Source organism: Oncorhynchus masou, chromosome 12 (genome assembly GCF_036934945.1).
Source record: "Oncorhynchus masou masou isolate Uvic2021 chromosome 12, UVic_Omas_1.1, whole genome shotgun sequence".
Taxonomy (NCBI): Eukaryota; Metazoa; Chordata; class Actinopteri; order Salmoniformes; family Salmonidae; genus Oncorhynchus; species Oncorhynchus masou.
In genome coordinates, this window is record NC_088223.1 from 49,691,234 (window position 1) to 49,716,674 (window position 25,441).

Consider the following 25,441-nt stretch of genomic DNA (forward strand, 5'->3'; position numbering starts at 1 on the left):
AGACAATTGTGACATGGAATGTGTATGTGTGCCATTCAGAGCGTGAATGGGCAAGACAAAAGATTTAAGTGCCTTTGAACGGGATATAGTAGTAGGTGCCAGGCACAACGGTTTGAGTGTGTCAAGAAATGCAACGCTGCTGGGTTTTTCACGCTCAACAGTTTCCCGTGTGTATCAAGAATGGTCCACCACCCAAAGGACATCCAGTCAACTTGACACAACTGCGGGAAGCATTGGAGTCAACATGGGCCAGCATCCCTGTAGGAATGCTTCCGACACCTTGTAGAGTCCATGCCCCGACTAATTGAGATTATTCTGAGGGAAAACTCAATATTAGGAAGGTGTTCCTAATGTTTTGTACACTCAGTGTAGAAGATAACAAAATCTAAATGTGCCTGTTGACAGTGGCCCATTTGCCCTGTGTACACCAGAATGTTCTAGCGTGAGCTTGTGGGGGAAGATGGCTGACTTCACTGGGGAGTGCAGTTACTGGCAGCTGAGTCCGGACCTCTCCATCCCTGCCCTGGAGGAGCTCAGCGTGTGTGTCCACCTCCAGTGGCACATCAGCACACCGGCCTGGACAGCCTTCATGTACCGCCACCCTGACGGGCTGCAGGCTGAGCTGGGCCTGGCGGGTCAGGAGGGCCTGGTCCACACCTGGCTGTTTGGGATGAGGTGGTCAGCCCCACTCCACCTCCCCCTGGGCCACTGGCACTACGTCTGTATAACCTGGTCTGGGGCTTCTCACCAGCCAGCCCTCTACGTCAATGGGACCAGTGTGGATGTTACAGCCTATGCTAACGAATCCCCCCTGTCCCCGTCCTGCTGCAGGCTGGCCCCGCACGGCACGCTCACCCTGGGTGTCTCCCACTACTTCATCCAAGGGGAGATGCATGTGGAAAACGGTACCAACCTCAATGGGAGTGTTTCTCTGTTCCGCGTGTGGGGGCAGGCACGCACCCCTGAACAGGTGTCGGACCTGAGCTGCACAGAGGGGGATGAGGTGCGCTGGGATGCTGTTGACTGGCTTACCCTGAGCTGCCCTCCAGTCCCAGACTCCCATCTACAGTGTGGTGAGGCAGGAAACCATTAACATTTTATATCCATTTTGATTGTCTATAAATGTATATTGAATGTCATTCTCTATGGAAAAACTGATTGGTGTTCGCTTTAATGAGCAGCCTTTTTTGTCATGTTTCCACGTCTCTGGTGGCCTCATCTCCTGTTCCTGTTACGTGACTGGAAAATATTGATCTTGTGAACCCATTTTAATGGCGCACACACAGAGTGCATAATTAAACTTGTTAAACATCAAAGCTTACTGCAGATGTTTTCATGTCGTTAGAGATGGTCCTTTAACATTGTATTAAGTACACTGAACAAAAATATAAAGGCAACATGTAAAGTGTTATTCCCATGTTTCATGTGAAGAAATAGAAGATCCCAGAAATGTTCCATACACACAAAAAGCTTATTTCTCTCAAATGTTGTGCACACATTTGTTTACATCCCTGTTAATGTGCATTTATCCTTTTCCTAGATAATCCATCCACCCGTCGTGTGTGGCATATCAAGAAGCTGATGAAATAGCATGATCATTACACAGATGCAACTTGTGCTGGGGACAATAAAACCCCACTCTAAAATGTGCAATTTTGTAATACAACACAATTCCATAGATGTCTCAAATTTTAAGGGAGCGTGCAATTGGCATGCTGACAGCAGGAATGCCCACCAGAGTTGTTGCCAGATAATTTAATGTTAATTTCTGTTCCATAAGATGCCTCCAACGTCGTTTCAGAGAATTTGGCAGTATGTCCAACACGGCCTGATGAAATTGTAGGTTTGCACAACCAAAGAATTGCGGCGCAAAACTGTCAGAAATCATCTCAGTGATGCTCATCTGTGTGCTCGTCGTCTTCACCAGGGTCTTGACCTGACTGTAGTTTGCCGTCGTAACCAACTTTAGTGGGCAAATGCTCACCTTCGATGGCCACTGGCACACTGGAGTAATGCGCCCTTCACAGATGAATCCCGGTTTCAGCTGTACCGGGCAGATGGCAGACAGCGTGTATGGCGTCGTGTGGGCGATGCGGTTTGCTGATGTCAACGTTGTGAACAGAGTGCCCCATGGTGGCGGTGGCGTTATTGTATGGGCAGGCATAAGCTATGGACAACGAACACAATTCCATTTTATCAATGGCAATTTGAATGCACAGAGTTACCCTGACGAGATCCCGAGGCCCATCGTCGTGCCATTCATCCGCCGCCATCGCCTCATGTTTCAGCATGACATGCACGGCCCCATGTCACAAGGATCTATACACAATTCCTGGAAGCTGAATGTCCTAGTTCTTCCATGGCCTGCATACTCACCAGATGTGTCACCCAATGAGCATGTGTGGGATCCTCTGGATTGACATGTACGAACACGAGTGGGACAACATTCCACAGGCCACAGTCAACAGCCTGATCAACATGCGAAGGAGATGTGCTGCGCTGCATGAGGCAAATGGTGGTCACACCAGATACAGACAGGTTTTCTGATCCTAAATTTTTCTTAAAATATCTGTGACTAACAGATGTATATCTGTATTCTCAGTCATGTGAAATTCATAGATTAGGACCTAATCTAATCTAATTAGGACCAGTTATATGAACTGTAACTCAGTAAAATCGTAGAAATGGTTGCATGTTGCATTTATATTTTTGTTCAGTGTAGATATATAGGTAAGTTAAGTAGCGTTAGCTACAAATCAGAAGGTAAATGGGCTAAACACCAAGGTAATGCTTTGTCTGTTATACATGGCTACTGATCAATGCCATCATTTTCCTAATTTGTGTCAGCCTGGTCTTTGTACGAACTTAAAGTCAAGATCGCCATCATCTGCTACGATGGAAACAGTACAGACGTATACAAAGCCAGAGACCTTGCACAGAAATGGGTAAGCTAATGGGGTCACATTTCACTTACTGTTTGTTGCACAGTGTTTTAAATGGTTCCGCGATGACTCAGCACATGCAGTGTTCTCAATTTGAATGTCTACATTACCTTTTTGTCCTTGCAGTTCAGACACATATTACCATCCAACAAATATCATTTGTACAGAGTCTCTGTGTCAACCAGGTAAGGAAAGTCCAAAATACAAAATGAGTACAGGTGTATTGTGGATTTATGCATGTAATACTCTAATCAATAATCGTTTCATCTCAATTGCAATCACCAACACAAGCTATTTCACACTTTTGACAGTGTCGGTGAGACATATGAGGACGAGGCCCATGTAAGTGTTGAACTTGACGGAATGATGATACTACACAGTAACAACAATAACGTGATAGTTACATATACATTTACTCTGATGATAATCCGTGCAATGTTTTTAGAGCACAGATGATAGCATGTACTACAATTTCAATTCCCCAGGACACACCAATATTGCGGGCTGAATTTGATGCAAACCGGTAAGAAAGACATTATTCTGGGGGCGTTCATAAGTTTTGAGCTTCCCTTTTTTAAATGGTCTCTGTGACACTACAATTGGCAGAAATGAACACAAAAATATACACACTGTTTAACATGTCCAGGAGCTGATTGAAGCTATAGGTTTGGGACTAAAAGAACTTGCCCTTGTTGTGGTTTGATAATTGCTGTATTCCCCACACAGCTTTGACTGCCTGGTCCACCTCAACGTGATCCCCAGCTCTGATGTCAGTACAGTGCAGAAACAGGTCTCTCAGTTGCTGAACACACCTCACAACGTCGGATATCTCACGCTAATGGCTAACCCCAAGAGCATCCAAGTGAACGCTGTAGGTAAATCACAAACCATTCCAAAAGGAATCCCACCTGTGGAGAGAAAGTCATAACTAAAGAGTAGCCAACTGGGGAAGAACGGTTACTGAATGATTGGTCCCAGAGTTTTTCCTGGTCACATGAGCAGGAGGACAGATTCCTGGCCCTAGATATGATATAGAAGAGTGACGCCAATGCAGGTCCATGGTTCCACTGTGATGATGAGAATGATTGTTTCTTTCCCCAGAGGACTTCCCCCCGGCAACAGTCAATCCTCCCATTGTCATGGCCACTGGAACCTCTTCTGACACAGCCACAGACTTTATTGTCACGACTGGTGGCGAACTCTCAGGTTCGTGTCTTCTTTTTTTTCAGGAAATGATCCAACCACAACCTGTCACGTTCGTCGTATACATAATGAGCGGACCAAGGCGCAAGCGTGCGTAGAGTTCCACATACTTTATTACAAAGGGGACAACCTGATCCCCAATTAGAGACAACGATAATCAGCTGCCTGTAATTGGGAACCATACAAATACACCGACATAGAAATAACAATACTAGAAAAAAAACCTAGCCACACCCTGACAAAAAACACCCCGGGGGCTCTCTATGGTCAGGGTGTGACACAACCAAACTAATTACAGCATGTGATATCATATCTGGCCTGAAATACGTATATTGGTTTCAAATATCTCACACTCTCAGTGTTAAACTACTTAATGTTGTCTTTCGTCACAGACATATATTTTGAAGTTGATGTGAACGTGACCCTTACTGGGTTCTGTATCCATCCGGAACTGACAATCATTACCTGGGTATGTAGCCTGAAAGGACAGCTTTTCTTCATTCAAATCCTTGATTTCCTGATGAACCCAGGTTTCATCTCACACTGCCTGTTCTCTGACAATTTCAGCTGCATGTCACTCTACCTGATGAGATGTCTGTTCTGACCTTCCAGCTTTTGGGAAAGGCATACAGGTATGTATCAGAAAAACACTCACTAATACAGGAAAAACTGCATTTTGAATGCACTGGGTGTAAGGTCCTGGGTGTCGTGAGGGTGAAATCAGGCGCAGGAAAGCAGAGTTCAATAAAGTGCTTTTTTTTAATGCACACACGGTGGACTACGGTCAAAACAAATGCCCCAGACACAGGGAAACGAAAACAGTCTAGCACTAAGTACACAAACATGTACATCTAATGCAAACACCAGGGTTACAATAATCAATCCCGCACAAAGAACCAGGCGGGCCGGCTGACTAATAAAGCCTCACCAATTATAACCAACTCAAAACAGGTGTACTCAATAAACACATAAGGAGGGGGAGAAAAGAATCAGTGGCAGCTAGTAGGCTGGCGACGACGACCGCCGAGCGCCATCCGAACGGGAAGGGGAGGCACCTTCGGTCGGAGTCGTGACAGTACCCCCCCCCTAACGCGCGGCTCCCGCAGCGCACCGACACAGGCCTCGAGGTCGACCCTGAGGACGAGGCGCAGGGCGATCTGGATGGAGGCGATGGAAATCCCTCAACATTGACGGATCCAAAATGTCCCCCACCGGTACCCAGCACCTCTCCTCCGGACCGTACCCCTCCCAGTCCACAAGGTACTGCAGGCCCCTCACCCGGCGTCTCGAGTCCAGAATAGCCTGTATCGTATACGCCGGGGACCCCTCGATGTCCAGAGGGGGAGGAGGGACCTGCGGTACCTCATCGTCCTGTAGGGGACCAGCTACCACCGGCCTGAGGAGAGACACATGAAACGAGGGGTTAATACGATAATAGGAAGGGAGTTGTAATCAATAACACACCTCGTTTATTCTCCTCTGGACTTTGATGGGCCCTACACACTGCGGCCAAACTTCCGGCAGGGCAAGTGGAGGGGCGAGAGACAGACCCTGTCCCCCGGTACAAACACGGGGGCCTCACTGCAGTGGCGGTCAGCACTCCTTTTCTGCCGTCCACTAGCTTGTTGGAGGGATTCCTGGATGGCCCTCCAGGTCTCTTTGGAGCGCTGCACCCATTCCTCCACCGCTGACGCCCGCTCGATGTCCGAGTCCACCTCCCATACCACTGGTGCTATCAGCCTTGAGGTGGGAAGGATGGGAGTAGGTTCGGTGGAGTGCAGTGCGTCCGCCTTCACGTTCTGGGAGCCTGGTCTATAAGATAACGTGAACCGGAATCGGGTGAAAAACATGGCCCACCTTGCCTGACGTGGGTTCAGTCTCCTAGCTGCCCGAATATACTCCAGATTTTGGTGGTCGGTCCAGATGAGAAAAGGGTGCTTAGCCCCCTCAAGCCAGTGTCTCCACACCTTCAGAGCCCTGACCACCGCTAACAACTCCCGGTCCCCCACATCATAGTTACACTCCGCTGGGCTGAGCTTCCTCGAGAAGAAAGCGCAAGTGCGGAGTTTTGGTGGCGTACCCGAGCGCTGTGATAGCACGGCACCCACCCCAGCCTCGGCCGCGTCCACCTCCACTATGAATGCTAGAGAGGGGTCCGGATGCGCCAACACGGGTGCATCAGTGAACAGCGCCTTCAACCTGTTGAAAGCTCCGTTCGCCTCTGCTGACCACCGCAACCGCACCGGGCCCCCCTTCAGCAGTGAGGTAATGGGAGCCGCTATCTGGCCAAAACCCCGGATAGACCTCCGGTAGTAGTTGGCAAAACCCAAAAACCGCTGCACCTCTTTTACCGTGGTCGGAATCGGCCAATTACGCACGGCCTTAGTGTGGTCACCGTCCATTTCCACCCCCGAGGTGGAAATGCGATAACCCAGAAAGGAGACGGCTCGTTTGGAGAACACACACTTCTCAGCCTTGACGTATAGGTCATGCTCCAGCAGTCTACCAAGCACGTTGCGTACCAGAGACACATGCCCGGCGTGAGTGTCTGAGTAGATCAGAATGTCATCGATATAAACAACCACTCCCTGCCCGTGCAGGTCCCTGAGCATCTCGTCTACAAAGGATTGGAAAACGGCTGGAGCATTCTTTAACCCATACGGCATGACGCAGTACTCATAGTGGCCCGATGTGGTACTCCACTCATCTCCCTTCCGAATACGCACCAGACTATACGCGCTCCTGAGATCCAATTTTGTGAAGAAATGTGCTCCCTGACATGATTCCACTGCCGTAGCAATGAGAGGTAGTGGGTAGCTGAACCCCACTGTGATGGCATTTAGACCTCTATAATCAATACACGGACGCAAACCTCCCTCCTTTTTTTTCACAAAAAAGAAACTCGAGGAGACGGGTGAGATGTAGGACCGAATGTACCCCTGTCCCAGAGACTCCATGACATATGTCTCCATAGCCAACGTCTCCTCTTGGGACAATGGGTAAACGTGACTCTTGGGAAGCGCAGCGTTTACCTGAAGATCTATCGCACAATCCCTTCCCGGTCGATGTGGTGGTAATTTAGTCGCCTTCTTTTTACTGAAAGCGATTGCCAAATCGGCATACTCGGGGGGAATGCACACCGTGGGACACTGGTCTGGACTCTCCACCGACGTGGCACTGATGGAAACTCCCAGACACCTTCCAGAACACTCCTCTGACCACCCCTGGAGAACCCCCCGCAGAGAGTATCAATTTAATCAGTCGGTGTTCTATCTTTCAGTGTGCAGCATCCATCTCCACGATCACACACGGTTGAGTCTGATGGGGTATGTATCGGCAGGACATACAAATTATTCTCCAGGTAGTTGAGGCAGCAATACATGTAATTGCGAGAGGTTAACATATTCCCCTTGAAAAGAAAAACTGCTTTGACCTTCCGCTACTGTTTCTGCTCAAATATTCAAGGTCTGTAACCACTAAACAGTGTCATTCTTTCTTACAGCCTTCCTTGCTCAAAACGTCAAAGTATGATCTGACAAAAGAATACCCCAAAAGTCAGACATACACTGAAGACAACAAGACACCGCATGTCATTTATGATGAAATGGGAGTGAGCCATATGTATGACTTAAGGAGCAATTAGTTTGGCGCACAGATGTATGTAATGTTTCCCCATCCATCCACAGACACGGCTGTCGATTCCAGATGTATGCAATGTTTCCCCATTCATCCACAGACACGGCTGTCGATTCCAGATGTATGTAATGTTTCCCCATCCATCCACAGACACGGCTGTCGATTCCAGATGTATGTAATGTTTCCCCATCCATCCGATTCCAGACATCCATCCACAGACACGGCTGTCGATTCCAGATGTATGTAATGTTTCCCCATCCATCCACAGACACGGCTGTCGATTCCAGATGTATGTCATGTTTCCCCATCCATCCGATTCCAGATGTATGTCATGTTTCCCCATCCATCCACAGACACGGCTGTCGATTCCAGATGTATGTAATGTTTCCCCATCCATCCACAGACACGGCTGTCGATTCCAATGTATGTGAGAAACAGTCACTTCCCCATCCATCCACAGACACGGATGTCGATTCCAGATGTATGTAATGTTTCCCCATCCATCCACAGACACGGCTGTCGATTCCAAAGATGTATGTAATGTTTCCCAAAAACAAAAAACAGAATTCCACAAGAGCGTCCACTGGAATCAACAAGAGCACACAGAACACTAGGGCTGGGTGCTAACATACAAACACAGAGCAAAGAACTGAGGGAAACTAAGGGTTTAAATACAATCAGGGGAAAACGAGGCACAGGTGCAAATAATAATGGGGATCAAGGGAAAAACATAAGGTCAAAAAGCACAATGGGGGCATCTAGTGACCAAAAACCGGAACAACCCTGGCCAAATCCTGACAGAATCCCACCCCTAGGAACGGCTCCTGACGTTCCTACCAGCTCTCTCGGGGTGGAGGGCCCTGAACTGACGAATGAGGTCAGGGTCCAGGATGTCTTTGGCAGGAACCCAGGAGCGCTCCTCGGGACCGTAGCTTCCCAGTCCACCAGATACTGCCAGGACCGCTGCACCCGGCGGGAATCCAGTATCCGATGGACGGTATAAGCCGGCTGGCCTCCAATGACACGAGGCGGAGGGGGAGGTCTGTCTGCCGGGACAAGGGGAGAAAAAACAACAGGTTTTAACAATGAAATGTGAAATGTGGGATTAATCTTAAGGGATCTGGGTAAGTGTAGGCGATAAGAAACTGGGTTAACTCTCCTGGCAACCTTAAAGGGACCAATGTATTTTTGGGACAGCTTGCGAGACTCCACCCGTAGTGGTAAGTCTCTTGTGGAGAGCCAGACTCTCTGGCCGGGGCGCAGGGTAGGCCCGGGACGGCGACATCTGTTGGCTTGTTGTTGGTACCTCTGTGAGGAACGCATAAGATTAAGACGGGTCTTCCTCCACATAAGCCGACAGCGTCTGACGAACTTCAAGGCTGAAGGCACTCTGACTTCTGCCTCCTGGTCCGGGAACAATGGAGGGGCATAGCCAAACTGACACTCGTGCGGGGACATACCAGTGGAGGAGCAGCGCAAGGTGTTGTGCGCGTATTCGGCCCAAACAATAAAGGACGACCATGTGGACGGGTTGTTACGAGTCATACATCGGAGGGTGGTTTCCAGCTCTTGATTCATCCTCTCTGTTTGGCCGTTGGACTCCGGATTGTACCCTGAAGATAGACTGGCAGAAGCCCCCATGAGTTGGCAGAAGGCCTTCCAAAACCTTGAGGCGAACTGGGGACCTCTGTCAGAAACCATATCTTGAGGAATGCCGAAGACTCGGAACACATGATTAATTACCAACTCAGCCGTTTCCTTGGCAGAAGGTAACTTAGTCAGAGGGACGAACCTGGCCGCCTTTGAAAACCTGTCGATTATGACTAGGATAGTAGTATTGCCATGGGATGGAGGAAGTCCAGTAATAAAGTCCAATGAGATATGGGACCAGGGTCTGTGGGGAACAGGTAAAGGGTGAAGGAGTCCTTGAGGGCGGAGGTGAGAAGATTTGCCATGGCAGCACACGGGGCAGGCATTGACGAAAGTGGCAACGTCTTCTCTTATGGTAGGCCACCAGAACTTACGCTGGATGAACTCCAAGGTGCGACCTACGCCCGGATGACAGGTGAGGCGAGAGGAGTGCCCCCACAGAAGGACCTGAGTCCTCACTGCCTTGGGGACAAACAACCGATTGGCAGGACCTCCTTTCGGGTCCGGTTCGATAGCTTGAGCTCGTCTCACGGTATCCTCAACTTGCCACGAGATCGGAGCCACAATCTTAGCAGCAGGAAGGACAGGCATGTCCGTGTCATCTCGAATGGCAGGAGCGTAGACTCGGGACAGGGCATCCGGTTTGAGATTCTTCGACCCGGGCCGATAGGTGAGGATAAACTGGAATCGATTGAAGAAAAGAGACCATCTAGCTTGTCTAGAGTTCAACCGCTTCGCCTGCTGGATATACTCCAGATTTTTGTGGTCCGTAAGCACTTGAAACGGGTGAGAAGCCCCCTCGAGCCAGTGTCTCCATTCCTTCAATGCCATCTTAACCGCTAGGAGTTCACGATCCCCCACATCGTAGTTCCTCTCAGCCGGGGTAAGCCGGTGTGAGAAGAAAGCGCACGGATGAAGCTTCTTGTCTTCACCCCTCTGAGACAGGACAGCTCCAACACCAACCTCTGATGCGTCTACCTCCACCACAAACGGTTCATCCGTAGTCGGTAGTATCAGGATGGGAGCAGAGAGGACGCGCTGCTTGAGTCCTTGGAAGGCCGTCTCAGCTTCTCTTCCCCACAAAAACCTTGCATTGCCACCCTTGGTTAAAGCTGAGAGAGGGGCTGCCACCAAGCTGAAGTTCTTGATGAACTTGCGGTAAAAGTTTGTGAAGCCCAGGAAACGCTGAACTTCCTTAACGGATTTGGGGGTGGGCCAATCCGCTACCGCCCCTACCTTCCTGGGGTCCATTTGGACTCGACCGGGTTCCACTACAAATCCCAGGAATTGTACTCGGGATGAATGGAATTCACATTTTCCGGCTTAACGTACAGATGGCTGTCTAGGAGGCGTTTGAGTACTTGTCTGACATGCTTAGTGTGTTCTTGAAGGGAGCTCGAAAAGATGAGGATGTCATCCAAGTAAACAAACACAAATATGTTAAGCATATCCCTAAGCACATCGTTTATGAGCGCTGGAACACCGCTGGGGCGTTGGTCAGGCCGAAGGGCATCACCAAGTATTCATAGTGACCAGTAGGCGTGTTGAAAGCGGTCTTCCACTCGTCACCAGGTCTGATCCGCACAAGATGGTATGCGTTCCGCAGGTCAAGCTTAGTGAAAACAACTGCTTCCTGGAGCAGCTCGAAGGCTGTGGCCATAAGGGGTAGCGGGTAACGGTTACGGACGGTTATGGCATTGAGTCCCCGGTAGTCGATGCAAGGACGTAATCCACCGTCTTTCTTGGCCACAAAGAAAAACCCTGCTCCCGCCGGGGAGGTGGATGGACGCATGAGGCCTGCTTCCAGAGCGTCCTTGATGTAGGTATCCATAGCAGCTCGTTCGGGTGGAGATAGGGAAAAGATCCGACACCTGGGGGGGCAAGTGCCCGGAAACAGGTCGATGGGGCAATCATAAGGTCTATGGGGTGGTAGCATGGTGGCCCTCTGTTTGCTAAACACCAGTTTGAGGTCATGGTAACACTCGGGAACTCGGGTCAGGTCGATGGATTCTAAAGACTCGGGAGTAGAACTCGGGGAATTCGGGAAAATACAAGTAGCTTGGCACGTAGGACCCCACTGCTTGATAGTGCCCACAGACCAGTCGATGTGAGGGTTATGGCTGTGAAGCCAGGGGTATCCAAGGACGAGAGGGAACTCGGAACAGGAGATCAAATGAAAGTTCATCAATTCCTGGTGTTGTGAAACTGAAAGTCGCAAGGAGGTAGTGACATGAGTGACAAGTCCAGATCCCAAAGGGCTTCCATCCAATGTAGTAACCCTCATGGGGTCACTTAGAGGTTCAGAGGGAACGCCATTCTCCTTCGCCCAGACACCATCCATGAAGTTACCTGCGGCTCCAGAGTCTACCAAGGCTTGAAGGTGAAGCTTGTGGTTGTCCCAGGAGAGGGTGACTGGAATGAGCAGACGGGAGTTGGACGGATGGGAGGAGGTTATGTTTCCCTTTACAGTTCCCCCGGTCTGTACGGGACAGAGCGTTTCCCTGGAGCCCGGGACACGTGGAGTGGAAATGGCCCGGTTTGCCGCAATATAGACAGCGTCGCTCCCTCATCCGGCGGTCTCTCTCAGCCTGGGAGATGCGTCCAATCTGCATGGGTTCCGGTGGAGCCAGCGAGGATAAAGGTGGGGACTCGGAGCTGGGACTGATAGGGGCTAGAGGTCTACGGTTGAGTTTCTCTCTCAGACGCTGGTCAATGCGTGAGGCCAACTTGATCAGGGACTCGAGATTGTCCGGTGGTTCCCGAGTGGCCAGTTCATCTTGGATAGTGTCGGAAAGGCCTTTCAGAAAGCACACCGTGAGCGCCTCGTTGTTCCAGCCACTCGCTGCTGCCACCGTGCGGAACTGGATGGCATAGTCCGTCACGCTGCGCCAACCTTGGTGGAGAGTCAGGAGCTGTTTGGCTGAGTCAGAACCACTGCTTGGGCCTTGAAACACTCGTTTAAATTCCTCAGCAAAGGCAGAGTAGCTGGCACAGCAGGAACTATGGGCATCCCATACAGCAGTAGCCCAGGCCAGGGCTTTTTCCGACAGCAGGGTGATGATATATGCGATCTTAGACCGGTCGGTGGGAAACGACGAGGGTTGCAGCTCAAAGGAGAGAGAACATTGGGTGAGAAAGCCTTTACAAGCACTTGGATCACCGGAGAACCGTTGGGGAGGTGGAAGACGAGGTTCAGCCAGGGGGTTAACTGCCATGGGTACGTGAATCTGAGGTACTGGGACGGGAACTGTTGCCGGGGTAAGTCGATCAGATATCTGCTTAATGGAAGTCAGCATCTCCGACAGAAGATGAGAATGTCTAGCCATTAAGGCCTCTTGCTGAACCAGGGCGGCTTCGTGGCGTTGGACAGTATCCTGGTGGTGGGACAGCATGGCAACAAGGTCCTGGGAACTGGCTGCCTCTGGGTTCATTATTGGCTCTGTGTTTCTGTCAGGACCCGGTTACGAACCTGGGTCTCCGGAGTGAGAAACAGTCACTTAACCAACTGAGCCACGAATAGTCAGCAGAACCCAGAAGATGAGGCAGACACAGCAGTACTTAAGACGGTGTATTTAATAAAGTAAAAAAATGAAGTCCTTCAATACAAAATGGCAAATCCAAAAGGTGGTAGGTATAGCACAAAAAAGCCTCAAAAGATACTCAAAAATAAATAAACAAAAAACAGAATTCCACAAGAGCGTCCACTGGAAACAACAGGAGCACACAGAACACTAGGGCTGGGTGCTAACATACAAACACAGAGCACAGAACTGAGGGAAACTAAGGGTTTAAATACAATCAGGGAAAACGAGGCACAGGTGCAAATAATAATGGGGATCAAGGGAAAAAACATAAGGTCAAAAAGCACAATGGGGGCATCTAGTGACCAAAACCCGGAACAACCCTGGCCAAATCCTGACACACGGCTGTCGATTCCAGATGTATGTCATGTTTCCCCATCCATCCACAGACACGGCTGTCGATTCCAGATGTATGTAATATTTCCCCATCCATCCACAGACACGGCTGTCGATTCCAGATGTATGTAATGTTTCCCCATCCATCCACAGACACGGCTGTCGATTCCAGATGCGGGTGACAACGTCATCAAGTCAAGAGGAGACAAGGACACGGATCCGTACCCTCCTGGAGAGGACATACACCAATGGCACTATAACCATGGAAAACAAGTCCAACGACATTAACATCTGTCATATACGTCAGTTTTACTTTGTTGATATGGAACAAGACCCATAATAACGGAAATTGATTGGACTCTAGTACTGTCTAGACAAGAGCAAAAGAGGTTTAGGGGTCTAAGAACCAGGACAAAATTGCATTCCCTTTGATGTGAATGATTTGAAAATACACCCTTTGTCCCTGTGAATTGTGCAGGAGTTGATGCCTTGTCTTCCTTGTTCCCCCAAGCGCCAGGGAGTTGTCCTGAGCACCGACACCAGACCAGACAGGGCCTGTTTGTGTGGCCAGGCACCTGGGCCCCCCGGACTGCCACGCTGCCATGTCAGGGAGACACCAGCAAGACAGCTAGCAGGCTCTGGTGAGGCAAGCTGTCAAGCTAGAATATTGTAGTACATAATGTAGTTAGTATGTTATGCAAGGTCATGAAAATTACCAACGTATAAAGGGCTCTTGTGGTCTCAAATGGTGTCTCTCAGTGAACAACTTGAGTTGTAGAGGTTTATCGTTTCTGGCTCATTGATTTTATAGCCAATTTCATCTTGTTGTCAGAGACAATGTGCTGTCTGCAACATAATGACCAAGCTGTCTCTCTTTAACATGAGAATAGGGCTATTTGCATTGAACAATTATGACTAAATCAATTGATGACTGTACATCTGGAATATGTCCTGCAATAAAAGCATGAATCTGTTATAGATAATAAGCAGAGTTAATATTTAAATTATAACCATGATCAATTTTATTATGGGTGTTAAATACTGTTTGCGAGGGACGTTGTAGTGTTTGTCTCTGAGAGACCTGTTTGCCTCCATAACAATAAATATGTGTAGGGATGAAACACTGCAAATTACATATGTGGTATCCCAATTTGATCACTTCGTTGTCACTGAGAATTTTCCTGCGCTACAGGAAACTCAAATCGTGACGTAGATACATTTTATGAAAGCCTGCAGTTCTCTTTCTCTTTCACTCGCTGAAACGCTAAAGCTCCAGGCAGAATCCTACTAGTGTAAATCCTACTACTGCAAAAGTCAAATGAATAAAAATTTATTTGAAATTCATCCAAACACATCAACAACGTTGTTTTATGTACTGTAGCTTAATAACACAAAATATATATTGGTCTCCACTACGACATACCTGAAATGCAGCCGTAAGCTACACCTAAACTATAGCCTACCATAGGCTATCAAAATTAATTTCCCGTTACAAATAGCACTTTTTTGAGAATAATCAAATGCTCCTGCCGCAGGATTATTTTACTCCTGCGACGAAACTGGAAGAACAAATATATATATTTACTCCTCAGCACCCCCGAGGAGTATTGGCTTCACAACACCAGGTCTGCATGTCACGTTCTGACCTTAGTTATTTTATTATGTCTTTGTTTAAGTTGGTCAGGGCGTGAGTTGGGTGGGTTGTCTATGTTCCTTTTTCTATATTTTAGGATTTCTGTGTTTGGCCTGGTATGGTTCTCAATCAGAGGCAGCTGTTTATCGTTGTCCCTGATTGAGAACCATATTTAGGTAGCCTAGTTTCACTTTTGAGTTGTGGGTGATTATTTTCCGCGTTAGTGTTTGTTGCCACACGGGATCGTTTTGTTTGTGTCACTTTGTTATTTTGTATGTTTGTAGTGTTCAGTTTGTCTTATTAAAATGGACACTTACCACGCTGCAAATTGGTCCGACCTCTCTTACTCCTCATCAGAGGAAGACGACGAACGTTACACTGCGGTCGTAAAGCCAAATTCTCTAAAATGCCGTTGGAGGCAGCTTATGGTAGAGAAATTAACATTCAGTTCTATGGCAACAGCTCTGGTGGAAACTCCTCCAGTCAGCATGCCAATTGCACGCTCCCTCAAAACTTGATACATCTATGGCATTGTATTGTGTGACAAAACTGCACATTTTAAAGTGGCCTTTTATGGTCCCCAGCCCAAGGTGCACCTGTGTAATGATCATGCTGTTGAATCAGCTTCTTAATATACCACACCTGTCAGGTGGGTGGATTATCTTGGCAAAGGAGAAATGCTCACTAACAGGGATATAACAAAATTGTGCACAACATTTGAGAGAAATAAGCTTTTTGTGCATATGTGTAATGGTTTTCTTCTGGGGAAAGAGAGGCGGACCAAAATGCAGCGTGTTTAGTTTTGTGCATCTTTAATAAAGATGAAAGTACAACAATCTACAAAACAAGAAATGTGAAAAACCAAAAACAGTCCTATCTGGTGCCACAAAGACAGGAACAATCACCCACAAAACCCAACAAAAAACAGGCTACCTAAATATGGTTCCCAATCAGAGACAATGACTAACACCTGCCTCTGATTGAGAACCATATCAGGCCAAACATAGAAATAGACAAACCAGACACACAACATAGAATGCCCACCCAGCTCACATCCTGACCAACACTAAAACAAGGAAAACACACTCGAACGATGGTCAGAACGTGACAATATGAAAAATGTCTGGGATTTTTTATTTCCGCTCATGAAACATGGGACCAACCCTTTACATGTTGTGTTTAGATTTTTGTTCAGTGTATATTATACTCATTGACTTTGATATTTATGTCTGTCATCTGTTTGACCATGGGTGGATGTCGCCTGACACACCTGTCCTGCTGACAGTCTGTTGGGTTTTCCAATCCACTGGGGCGTCCCAGATCTGCACCAGTGCCCGTTTGTGGTTGAGACCATTCCAGACCTAGACAACATTGATGTCACTCCTGGTGAGTTGACTTCACCTGGTTAGTTCTACTGCGTCCCTTTGGGGGGACGCACACTGTCTGTGACCATAATAACCAATGCATTGTACTTTTTGTGTTTTCAGAGAATGCTATGGATATGGTGGAGATGATAGAGGGCCTGCTGAAAGACCATCCAGAACTCAACTGCACTGAACTGAGCACCATTCTGAAGAAACTCAAAAACATTGTTTTCATCAGCTGTATGACCCCACCTCTGGGCAAAGCTATCATCAACATCATCTCAGACATCTTGGAGTCTAAGAGCTACCTGCAGCATGTCACCAACCAGTGGGTGTTTTCTCTCTTTTCCACTCATCCCACCCACACAGATCAGGTGGTTAAAGAAATGGAGGGGTGATCAGGAGGAGGCTTCCTCAAAACCACACGGTCGTATGAGATACGCCTGGGATCCCATCCAGGATCCATACTAGCCTACCAATTAGAATGAAGGAATGTTTGGGCTAATGTTAGTATGGATATTGGAACGTAGCCCTGGACTATTGAAGCTGTACAAATGGATAACGTGTTCTCTCTCATTTTCCTGTACGTTCTGCTATCAATATTTACTGTGTCCTCAACTTTGCCCCCTGCTCTTTGCTCTGCAGAATACTGAACATTACAGAGATGGTTGGCGACAAGATGTCTTGTTTTGACCAGACAAATTACACTTTGGTTGCTTCTGCGATGGCAATCTCCGTGGTGGACGTAGACCGGGGCCAGTTTCAGGTCCTCACTTTTGGCGTCTCGTCTGCTGCAGAGGGCCTAAACCCAGAGGTTAGTGCTAATTCATTGCCAAACATTAAAACGGTTCCCCAGAGTTATACTTCTAAACACAAGGTGATTATAACCCCTCCATTTTACCCATCTGTACAGTCATTGATATTAAGATGGCATTGTTCTGATCCTGGCCTTAATCTTGGTGTTGTAGATTTATATCAACAAGGATCCGTTCAAAGGGACTGTTGCATTCATCTCCCTACCCTCAGCCTTGAAGTACAGATTTCCTCAACACAGTGGAGCCCAGCCGCGGGTTCAGTTTCAGTTTTATGGAGTCCCAACTCTCTTCATGGTAACCGAGTTGTTCCACTGCAGGGCTGCCTTTATTATGTCAGAACAGCACTGTATTATTGGGTAGAAGTAAATCGCCGGTCTTGTGTACTTTAAAATTTCAGAACAACCCAGATGGGAAGATCCTGAACACCTATGTGGTCTCAGCCAGTGTCACCAATGCCAGTGGCCCCATCAAGGACCTAGAGGAGGATGTAGAGGTGACACTACATCACTTGACGTCCAATCCAGTATGTGGAACACTTCCTGACAAGAAATCAACTGAACAATCACTTGTAAAATGATCAATCAAACCCATATTTTTGCTGCCTGATCTAATTGGATTTTCTCTTGAAGCTTGGCAAGGAGGTGCAGTGTGTCTACTGGGACTTCAATCAAAATGGTGGGTCCTATTATAAACCGCAGAGGACTAATCCAGCAAATGAAATCCTAATATTTTGGAAAGTGTGTACTCCGAGTTGATCTGTGTAGTGTGTGTGTGTGGGGTACAGAGGAGGCATGGGGTAGCTAAATATTGTATTTTACTACAGACGGAAGGGGAGGATGGGAACAGCATGGATGCAGGAAGCACAACACCAGTGCTGATTATACCACATGCCTGTGTGACCACCTCACTCATTTTGGAGTACTTCTGGTAATGAGCCTCTTTGAAATGCACCAAGGGTGGTTACCTTGCAACAAAAAAATGGCACACAAGCTTTGTTCTCACCACAATATTCTCCTCTACGCCACGATCCTCCCTCGTACTGTAGGATGTATCCAGGACTCAAATCGACATACCAAATGAGGAAATTCTGACCATCATCACTCATCTGGGCTGCGGTGTGTCCTCCGTCTTCCTGGGAATCACTGTGTTGACATACACAGCATTTGAGTAAGACTCAATTCAGTTACATCTACACTCTGCACCTTCAGTTTTTGGAGTGGCACCGTCTTCCTGTTTTCACACTGTATCGTCTTTGTGCGTTTTGTAAAGTGGCTTACAGTGTTCTTTCCACAGCCTCCTTTTTTTCATGGACTTTAAACCATCTGCTCAAATTTTGCCTTCTCAGCTTTCTCTCAATCTCACATACCCCCATTTTCCCTCACAGGAAGCTCCGCAGAGACTACCCATCCAAGATTCTCATTAACTTGTCTCTGGCGCTGCTGGGGCTCAACATGGTTTTCCTGGTCAACTCCTGGCTCTCCTCCTTTGGCAGCTATGGGCTTTGTGTAGTGGTGGCTTCCGCACTGCACTATTTCCTACTGGCCTCTTTCACCTGGATGGGCCTGGAGGCTGTGCACATGTACTTTGCCTTGGTCAAAGTCTTCAATGTTTATGTGCCCTCATACATCCTAAAGTTCTGCTCCCTAGGATGGGGTGAGATCAACTTCGTTCAATTAGAACAATAGCGAAATGCTACTTTTATTTTTTTTAACTAGTTATCTGTATTTCCCCTCTTATCAGTTGAACCATATCACGGGTTCTACTTCTCCATCTTCCTCCCCTCTCGCAGGAATCCCTCTGGCTATATGCTGCGTAGTTCTGGTTGTGAAGAGAGAGTCCTACGGCAGCTCCCTCGGCAGTGAGTCCATGGAACCACTAGATAACTCCGAGGCGTTGTAAGTATTAGATTCATCCTGTTGTACTTTTATTGTTCCATGTCACTATCATTAGATGAACAGCACCTTTTGCTGACACTGAATGACATGTATCTGACACTCAATGTCAACTCAAAACTTTCTACAGTTACGTTGGGCTACGTGTAGATCATGAAAGATCATTGTGTGGTACTAGAGTCTGGGTATTGTAGATTCTGGCCGGGGGGCAACTTTGGTTTTAGAAGTGGGGGGGACATATATATATATTTTTTCCAGTCAGATAAACACTCCAAACAGCTCAGAGGCGTCCACCTGGTCCTAAAGTACACCGCGCCTCGTTTTGTATCACATTCCTATGATAAAACTGGGGGGGACAAAAATGCATGTCCCCCCCAGTCCCCAGTGAAAGTTACACCCCTGGATTCTGGACTGAGGTTGTTATTCAGATGTGTAGATAAAGTCCCTCTATCCTATTATCAGCTGCTGGATCCAGGATGAAGTGGCTTTCTATGTGTCTGTGGTGGGCTACATTCTGCTAGTGATGCTGTGCAACATGGCTATCTTCGTGGTGGTCCTGGTCCAGATCCGCCACATGCGGGTCAATCAGCCGGCTGGCATCCACAGCGGCCTCCTTCTGCAGGACCTGAAGGGGGTTTCCAGTCTCACCTTCCTGCTGGGTCTCACCTGGACTGTGGCTTTCTTCGCCTGGGGGCCAGCCAAGGTTCCCTTCCTCTACCTCTTCTGTGTCCTCAACAGTCTGCAAGGTGAGTGACTGCTGCCAGGCGTTTATTTGTTTAAAGCATGCTAGCTGTTCCTGTAGACTTCCAGTCATGGCGCTAACGCTAGTTAGCAATGGCTCCAAAAACGACCTTAAACTTCATTCAAACTGCACGCAGAGACGTGAAACTGGTATCCATGAGTTCATCTGACTCTGGGTAAGTAGAACAAAAATGGAATTGCCAAGATGTCGCACGATCCTATCATAGGGTGTAATGTATAGAGGGTATAAACCTGATGCCAGTGTCACTGGTGTGTTTTAGGGTTCTTTATATTTCTGTTCCATTGTCTGATGAAGGAGAATGTGAGAAAACAATGGAGAATCCATTTGTGCTTTGGCCGCTTCAGACTCCAAGACTACTCTGGTAATGCAACCACATATCAATATACTGTAATATAACCACCCAAATCAGAAATGTAATTAATGTTTGAATAAATAAAGCAATTGTTCATTTTTATATATATATATATATATATACAGTACCAGTCAAAGTCAGGACAAACCTACTCATTCAAGGGTTTTTCTAATAATAGTGAAGACATCAAAACTATGAAAGAACACATATGGAATCATGTAAGTAACCAAAAAAAGTGTTAAACAAATCAAAGCATATTTTATTTTTGAGATTCTTAAAAGTAGCCACCCTTTGCCTTGATGACAGCTTGGCACACTCTTGGCATGCTCTGTAACGGTTTTCGTCCTCCTCTTCTAAGGAGGACTAGGAAGGGTCGGACCAATGCGCAGCGTGGTAAGTGTTCATAATGTAATTTTAATGAAATATAACTGAACACAAAAGAACACATAACTGAAAACAAAAGAATAAGAGAATAAATGGAAACCGACACAGTCCCGTATGGTGCAAACACTGACACGGAAATAATCACCCACAACCAAAATGGTGAAAACAGGCTACCTAAGTATGATTCTCAATCAGAGACAACGATCGACAGCTGCCTCTGATTGAGAACCATACCAGGCCAAACACAGAAATACAACATAGAAAAAATAATATAGACTACCCACCCCAACTCACGCCCTGACCAAACTAACACAAAGACATAATAAAGGAACTAAGGTCAGAACGTGACATGCTCTCAACCAGCGTCACCTGTAATGCTTTTCCAACAGTCTTGAAGGATTCCAACATATGCTGAGCACTTATTGGTTGCTTTATCTTCACTCTGTGGTCCAACACATCCCAAACCATCACAATTGGGTTGATGTTGGGTGATTATGGAGGCCAGGTCATCTGATGCAGCACTCCATCCCTCTCCATCTTGGTCAAATAGCCCTTACACAGCCTGGAGCTGTGTTGGGTCATTCTCCTGTTGAAAAACAAATGATAGTCCCACTAAGCCCAAAACCGATGGGATGGCGTATCACTGCAAAATGCCAAAGTGTCCCTTCAATTCTAAATACATCACAGACTGTCACCAGCAAAGCATCCCCACACCATCACACCTCCTCCTCCATGCTTTATGGTGGGAACCACACATGCGGAGATCATCCGTTCATCTACTCTGCGTCTCGCGGCAGTTGCAACCAACAGTTTCTCAAATTTGGATTCATCAGACCAAAGGACATATTTCAACCAGTCTAATGTTTCTTGGCCCAAGCAAGTCTTCTGTATACCCCCGCTACCTTGTCACAACACAACTGATTGGCTCAAACGCATTAAGAAGGAAATAAACACCGGTTAATTGAAATGCATTCCAGTTGACTACATCATGAAGCTGGTTGAGATAATGCAAAGCTGTGTGCAAAGCTGTCATCAAGGCTAAGGGGGGCTACTTTGAAGAATCTAAAATATGTATATGTTTACTACATGATTTCACGCGTTATTACATAGTTTGAATGTCTTCACTATTATTCTACAATGTAGAAAATACAAAAAAATGAAGAAAAACCCGGAAATGAGTAGGTGTGTCCAAACTTTGGATTGGTACTGTATGGATTATGTTGATCCTGAAAATCTAAAGTTATGGGTGTTTAATTTGTCTTGTTATTCAGAGTGGAGCCAGACTTTTACAGTTGGTGCCAAATCCAGACCTAACCCTCTGGTGCGCATGCCCTCAGTGAGGTCCATCAAGTCCAGTGCCACAGAAAGCACCTCGGCCTCCTCCGACTCCAGTCAACGACAGGTCTCCATCAGAAGACCTAACTTGGGTGAGATCCCATTGTTTTGGAAGGAAGAACTATTCTGATTTTGAATTATTATATGACTCCAGTGATGACGTTATAATGAGTGAATTGAGCTCGAGCGCATGGTGTAGACATGTATTTTCTGCTTGTTTTCGGCAGACCTTGTGTATGAGAATGACTTGGCACTACCACTTGTCCAACGCAACTCCACTCCTCTACCTCACAAGAGTGCCTCTTTCCCAGAGGAGGGGCACTGCGAGGGGCCCTCTTGGCAAGACGGATCTCACCCAAGACATCGGCTACCCATTCCTTAAGACCTTTGAAATTCGGCAAGGAGGAACACATTCATTTGTGCTAAATGGATGAATAGAGAAACAAAGATTGTAACTTGTGCAATCTGAAATATCAGACAAGGCTTGGTTCTGTGTAACATGGCATCTTTCGCTTTGACCTCAATCTGGGACATGAATGCACTTGTATGGTAAAGCAACATTTAGGACATAATATGAATGGTGTTTTTAATTTCTACTTACTTTTGGAGCTAATTAAAATGAAGTTCTTTGTGATGATATATCTGATGAATAATGTCCTGTCCATCTTCACTGATCTATTTATTGTACTGAAGGTGTGACAAATTAGACTAGTATGCATGTGTGCAAAACGGACAATAAATGACATTGACTGCAATCTTTTTTTAATATTAATATTTGTGTATCAAAGTTTTATGTGAGATGAAAAATACCAGTATGTGCCTGAAAAGTTGGGATGGGAGATTTTATTGATCTGTGGTTGACGGGTGGTGCTCTCTACTGCCATACATTATATGCACGGGCAGAGAGCAGGATGTGAAGTGAGAGGCTCCACACCTGTCAGAATCTGTCCATGTGAGAATACAGCAGTAAGCAGACGGACTAAGGATTCTTTGTATGAGAGAGTGTTGGATCTGATTTGATCAAATAGTTTTGTAATGTTACGGTAGTTACAAATGTACTGATATAAGTGGACGCACGTGACATCAACAAAAAGTTGTCTGCTGTGCACACACGTATCTGCCCTCTCATTTGCTAGAATGTTCCCACCTGATCTCGCCTCCTGCCGCCTGCCTTTCCGCCTTCTATTTATGGTGCATTACCACCAATCCACATAATCCTCAATTTGTCTACAGTCGGTTGCTGATGCCCGACCACTCAAACGAGCCCAGACAATTGTTATCCCCAAAATTCAACACACGTTGAAATGCGGTGACCAATGATGGTCACGACTTGATAAAAGTGATCCGCTCGAACGCGCCCAACGACTCCTATTTTTGAGGGACGAGACAAGACGATCTGTGTCATGGGCGTGTTTGAGGGGATCACTTTCACACACATACCAGTAACAGTACATCCACCATCATCAGTACTTTTAATCAAATATAAACAATTGTGAGTTTTATTAAATGAAACATTTACAATTATTTGTAAGAGTAAAATTCAGCTTAGACAAAACAGAAGTCCAAACTCTCGTGGTATGGTAGTTGCATGGTAAGAAAAAAAAACTTTGCTCACTCAAAACCGTCGAACAAATAACAGAGCGCAGATGTTACACCCATTGCTGTTGATCCATCCATTTCTATCACAACACCCACTTTCAGACACACTCTAATGCTGCATTCATAACAAAGTGGGAAAGTAGTATTTACTGGAAAAATAAACTTGAACGACCCTTCAACTGGTAATTACTAGTCTATCATCCCTGAGCTCCGACTTCTCCCACCTCTGATGTCAACTACTAAGGAAATTACCTTGATATCAGTATTGTCAGCAGATTTTTTGTAATTTTATTTATGTATATATATTTTTACCCCTTTTTCTCCCCAATTTCGTGATATCCAATTCGTAGCAGTTACAGTCTTGTCTCATCGCTGCGACTCCTGTACGGACTCGGGAGGGGGGAGGTCGAGAGCCATGCGTCCTCCGAAACACAACCCAACCTAGCCGCACTGCTTCTTGACACAATGCACATCCAACATGGAAGCCAGCCGCACCAATGTGTAGGAGGAAACACTGTACATTTACATTACATTTAAGTCATTTAGCAGACGCTCTTATCCAGAGCGACTTACAAATTGGTGAATTCACCTTCTGACATCCAGTGGAACAGCCACTTTACAATAGTGCATCTAAATCATTTAAGGGGGGGGTGAGAAGGATTGCTTTATCCTATCCTAGGTATTCCTTGAAGAGGTGGGGTTTCAGGTGTCTCCGGAAGGTGGTGATTGTCTCCGCTGTCCTGGCGTCGTGAGGGAGTTTGTTCCACCATTGGGGGCCAGAGCAGCGAACAGTTTTGACTGGGCTGAGCGGGAACTGTACTTCCTCAGTGGTAGGGAGGCGAGCAGGCCAGAGGTGGATGAACGCAGTGCCCTTGTTTGGGTGTAGGGCCTGATCAGAGCCTGGAGGTACTGGGGTGCCGTTCCCCTCACAGCTCCGTAGGCAAGCACCATGGTCTTGTAGCGGATGCGAGCTTCAACTGTAAGCCAGTGGAGAGAGCGGAGGAGCGGGGTGACGTGAGAGAACTTGGGAAGGTTGAACACCAGACGGGCTGCGGCGTTCTGGATGAGTTGTAGGGGTTTAATGGCACAGGCAGGGAGCCCAGCCAACAGCGAGTTGCAGTAATCCAGACGGGAGATGACAAGTGCCTGGATTAGGACCTGTGCCGCTTCCTGTGTGAGGCAGGGTCGTACTCTGCGGATGTTGTAGAGCATGAACCTACAGGAACGGGCCACCGCCTTGATGTTAGTTGAGAACGACAGGGTGTTGTCCAGGATCACGCCAAGGTTCTTAGCGCTCTGGGAGGAGGACACAATGGAGTTGTCAACCGTGATGGCGAGAACATGGAACGGGCAGTCCTTCCCCGGGAGGAGGAGCAGCTCCGTCTTGTCGAGGTTCAGCTTGAGGTGGTGATCCGTCATCCACACTGATATGTCTGCCAGACATGCAGAGATGCGATTCGCCACCTGGTCATCAGAAGGGGGAAAGGTGAAGATTAATTGTGTGTCGTCTGCATAGCAATGATAGGAGAGACCATGTGAGGTTATGACAGAGCCAAGTGACTTGGTGTATAGCGAGAATAGGAGAGGGCCTACAACAGAGCCCTGGGGACCCCAGTGGTGAGAGCGCGTGGCGAGGAGACAGATTCTCGCCACGCCACCTGGTAGGAGCGACCTGTCAGGTAGGACGCAATCCAAGCGTGGGCCGCGCCGGAGATGCCCAACTCGGAGAGGGTGGAGAGGAGGATCTGATGGTTCACAGTATCGAAGGCAGCCGATAGGTCTAGAAGGATGAGAGCAGAGGAGAGAGAGTTAGCTTTAGCAGTGCGGAGCGCCTCCGTGATACAGAGAAGAGCAGTCTCAGTTGAATGACTAGTCTTGAAACCTGACTGATTTGGATCAAGAAGGTCATTCTGAGAGAGATAGCGGGAGAGCTGGCCAAGGACGGCACGTTCAAGA

The 25,441-nt window shown here is 47.2% G+C and overlaps 2 protein-coding genes and 1 long non-coding RNA gene across 3 annotated transcripts; all 3 read left to right on the plus strand.

The window, feature by feature from the left end:
- The first annotated feature begins 2,941 nt into the window (after positions 1–2,941).
- On the plus strand, positions 2,942–18,845 carry LOC135549343 (adhesion G-protein coupled receptor G4-like). Its single transcript, XM_064979341.1, has 19 exons — positions 2,942–2,958; positions 3,074–3,127; positions 3,254–3,284; positions 3,428–3,465; positions 3,669–3,817; positions 4,044–4,148; positions 4,538–4,614; positions 4,713–4,777; positions 13,502–13,650; positions 13,860–13,989; positions 16,267–16,367; positions 16,469–16,673; positions 16,991–17,159; positions 17,314–17,454; positions 17,558–17,683; positions 17,790–17,835; positions 17,984–18,087; positions 18,206–18,327; positions 18,545–18,845. Exons 1-19 carry the CDS (start codon positions 2,942–2,944, stop codon positions 18,843–18,845), a joined length of 2,130 nt encoding a protein of 709 aa, XP_064835413.1.
- A 67-nt stretch (positions 18,846–18,912) lies between these two features.
- LOC135549344 (adhesion G-protein coupled receptor G2-like) lies at positions 18,913–19,806 on the plus strand. The gene is made up of 2 exons (XM_064979342.1): positions 18,913–19,055; positions 19,515–19,806. Exons 1-2 carry the CDS (start codon positions 19,027–19,029, stop codon positions 19,804–19,806), a joined length of 321 nt encoding a protein of 106 aa, XP_064835414.1. The 5' UTR covers positions 18,913–19,026.
- Positions 19,807–19,946: 140 nt separating this feature from the next.
- LOC135549126 (uncharacterized) lies at positions 19,947–22,612 on the plus strand. Its single transcript, XR_010456946.1, has 3 exons — positions 19,947–20,176; positions 21,823–21,978; positions 22,114–22,612. It is a non-coding gene; the product is annotated as an uncharacterized LOC135549126 (long non-coding RNA).
- Positions 22,613–25,441: the final 2,829 nt, after the last annotated feature.

Coding starts and splice junctions, on each gene's coding strand:
- LOC135549343 (XM_064979341.1), top strand. Junction 3,285..3,427: donor CATATGAGGACGAGGCCCAT/GTAAGTGTTGAA, acceptor TCAATTCCCCAG/GACACACCAATATTGCGGGC. Junction 4,149..4,537: donor GACTGGTGGCGAACTCTCAG/GTTCGTGTCTTC, acceptor CTTTCGTCACAG/ACATATATTTTGAAGTTGAT.
- LOC135549344 (XM_064979342.1), top strand. CDS start 19,027: ATGGAACCACTAGATAACTCCGAGGCGTT. Junction 19,056..19,514: donor CTAGATAACTCCGAGGCGTT/GTAAGTATTAGA, acceptor TCCTATTATCAG/CTGCTGGATCCAGGATGAAG.